The 2,274-nt window shown below is 51.3% G+C and overlaps 1 protein-coding gene across 1 annotated transcript in view; it reads right to left on the bottom strand.

Moving 5' to 3' along the window:
- The window catches only part of Tuba8 (tubulin alpha 8), a 17,002-nt gene that overhangs the window by 4,751 nt on the left and 9,977 nt on the right, over positions 1-2,274 (bottom strand). Inside the window, exon 2 of the mRNA XM_029478255.1 lies at positions 434-697. Coding sequence (XP_029334115.1) covers positions 434-697 — 264 coding nt within the window. The remainder of the gene's footprint in view (positions 1-433; positions 698-2,274) is intronic.

Below are 2,274 nucleotides of genomic sequence, written 5' to 3'. Positions count from 1 at the left end.
TCCTTCCCTCCACCTGGATGGGGTCCTCCAAAGAGCATGGGGAACCCAGTCCTGAGAAAGCCAGAATCCGGATAGTCTGTGTGTTTTCCTGTGACATAAAGTGCTGCAGAGTTACGCCATACCCATGAGGTCAGATGGCAGGCCCCTCACAGAACCAGAAACCTATACGTGAGGAAATGGGCTGTTTGCGAGGTTTCTATTTGTTTCAAAAACTGTTTGTGTTTTAAGCTCCCTACTATCAGTAACAATGTCATTGGTCACTTCTGNCTCAGCAGGCTTAGGGAGCACTTGGTTCTGCACAAACCAGCAGAGACCCTTTNGACCCCTAACACTAGCTCCCCAAGGAGCTAAGAGAGGTCTCACTCACGGAGGAGGAGTTGGCTCACTCATACCTCCCAGCTCATCTCGCTCTCAGAAGCCAAAGACCCTGCACTTTGCTGTCTCCAGCAGAGAGCTCTNTTGNCCAGTTCTCACCTACTACAGTAGGCTCCAGGTCCACCATGACAGCCCGGGGCACGTGCTTCCCATTGCCAGTCTCACTGAAGAAGGTGGTAAAGGAGTCGTCATCGTTGATCTTGCTGGCCTGAGTGCCGAAGGTTCCATCCGCCTGGATGCCGTGCTCCAAGCAGAAGAGCTCCCAGCAGGCATTGCCAATCTGAACTCCAGCTTGACCCACATGGACCGATATGCATTCCCTCTGTGGAAACAGGGCACGTCAAGGTCAGAGAACACAAGATCCTGGCTACAGACTCAGGCCTGTCTCTTCCTCACATCCAATGNGCAGGGTGCTCAACCCTACATCAGGGTACATCACCCCACAAACAGGAGGTGCCTGGGGTTCCAGGTGCCTGGCACTGCTAAAGAAGTCAGTTGTTCCGTGTCTTGCCTGTTTTACAGCTGGCTCTCCAAGGCTATTCCTTCATCCCTGGTGCTGATGAAGAAAAAGACAGCAGAACTAATTTCAACCTCACACTAACCTACACAGAGACGTAAAGACAGCACACGTATGTGTGTGTGTGTACACAGAGCCTCAGACTATCACAGGGCACCCATCATATGCACAGTCAGTGTTATGACTACAAATGCAGAAATATATCATCAAGGTCAAGTTAGGCTCTTCCTGCATGCTGAGCAATTAGAAACATTTTCAGAGCCAAATGAAAATGGGCTTAGGTCAGGCCAAGTGGTAAGAAAAACTCACCTCCTAAGTGCCTCTATCACTATCACTCTGATTTGAAGCCTCAACTGTCTAATCGATCCTAGTATTATCACCTAAAAATAAGGTGTGTGTGTGTGTGTGTGTGTGTGTGTGTGTGTTCAGTTTCCTTCCAAGAAGATTTCCTGGGAAACACAGACTTGCCCTTCACCCATTCCCAGCCCGTGGGGAAGCAGTGGCCAACATGGGGTGACCGTGTACTGTGATACCTGCCAGGACCCAGCAGGGGAACATGTGCCTAGTCTGTAGGTTTCTATTCTTATCCATGACCTGATGTGACACTTTCCAGCTCTGGGTAACCCAAGCCAGGAGGCTGAGCCTCTGGAGAGCATGGCTGGTCATGGAAACAAGCCATGTCCGCATCAATGTTCAGACTCCTGGGAACTTAGAAGCCTCTCTGGACATAAAGGCAGAGCAGATGCCCTCACTGTCTCCAAGGGCCAGAGATTTCAGGACCTGTTGCTCNCTAGTTTGNTCCTAATCTTCTTCCACAAGCCCATCACCCTGCTAGCCCTTGCTTGCCCCAGGAAGTGTGAAGATGTTCAAAGTCNTCAATCCNCGGAGCCCAGTGCTGCAGGCTGCAGCCCAGCAGTGCTTCCTAACACCCACCAAGGCATTGCCCACACTCAGGTCAGGGGTCACAGCTAACCAACTGTATTTGCTGAGTTGTTTGCACTTGGCTGAGTCACTTTGCCTCTCTTCATCTGAAAGTGACCATTGAGCCATGATCGCTACTGACTTTACCATAGTCACCTTGACGGCGATCTTGGAGCTTCTCCTCCACCTGCTCCCAGAGTCTGAGCGCACAGGCTCCCATTCTTCCTCCCTTTGTTGCGGAGCTCTTTGCTATTTCTGTCTTAGGACTTCACTCNGGACTAAGGAAAGCACATCCTATACCAACCAAGCACACTGAGCGTGTCATGACTGACACAAAACTACACCACACACTCAGCAAGAACCTGAAGCCTCTCAGGAAGGCACCAACACTGCGGGAGCAGGGGACAGGCCCACACAGAACCTGATCCTAGATCATCTCCTCCCCCTCCCCCTCCCCCTCC

Source organism: Mus caroli, chromosome 6, assembly GCF_900094665.2.
Source record: "Mus caroli chromosome 6, CAROLI_EIJ_v1.1, whole genome shotgun sequence".
NCBI lineage: Eukaryota > Metazoa > Chordata > Mammalia > Rodentia > Muridae > Mus > Mus caroli.
The sequence above is the reverse complement of the archived record's forward strand: the minus strand, read 5'-3'. Positions and strand labels throughout refer to the sequence as shown.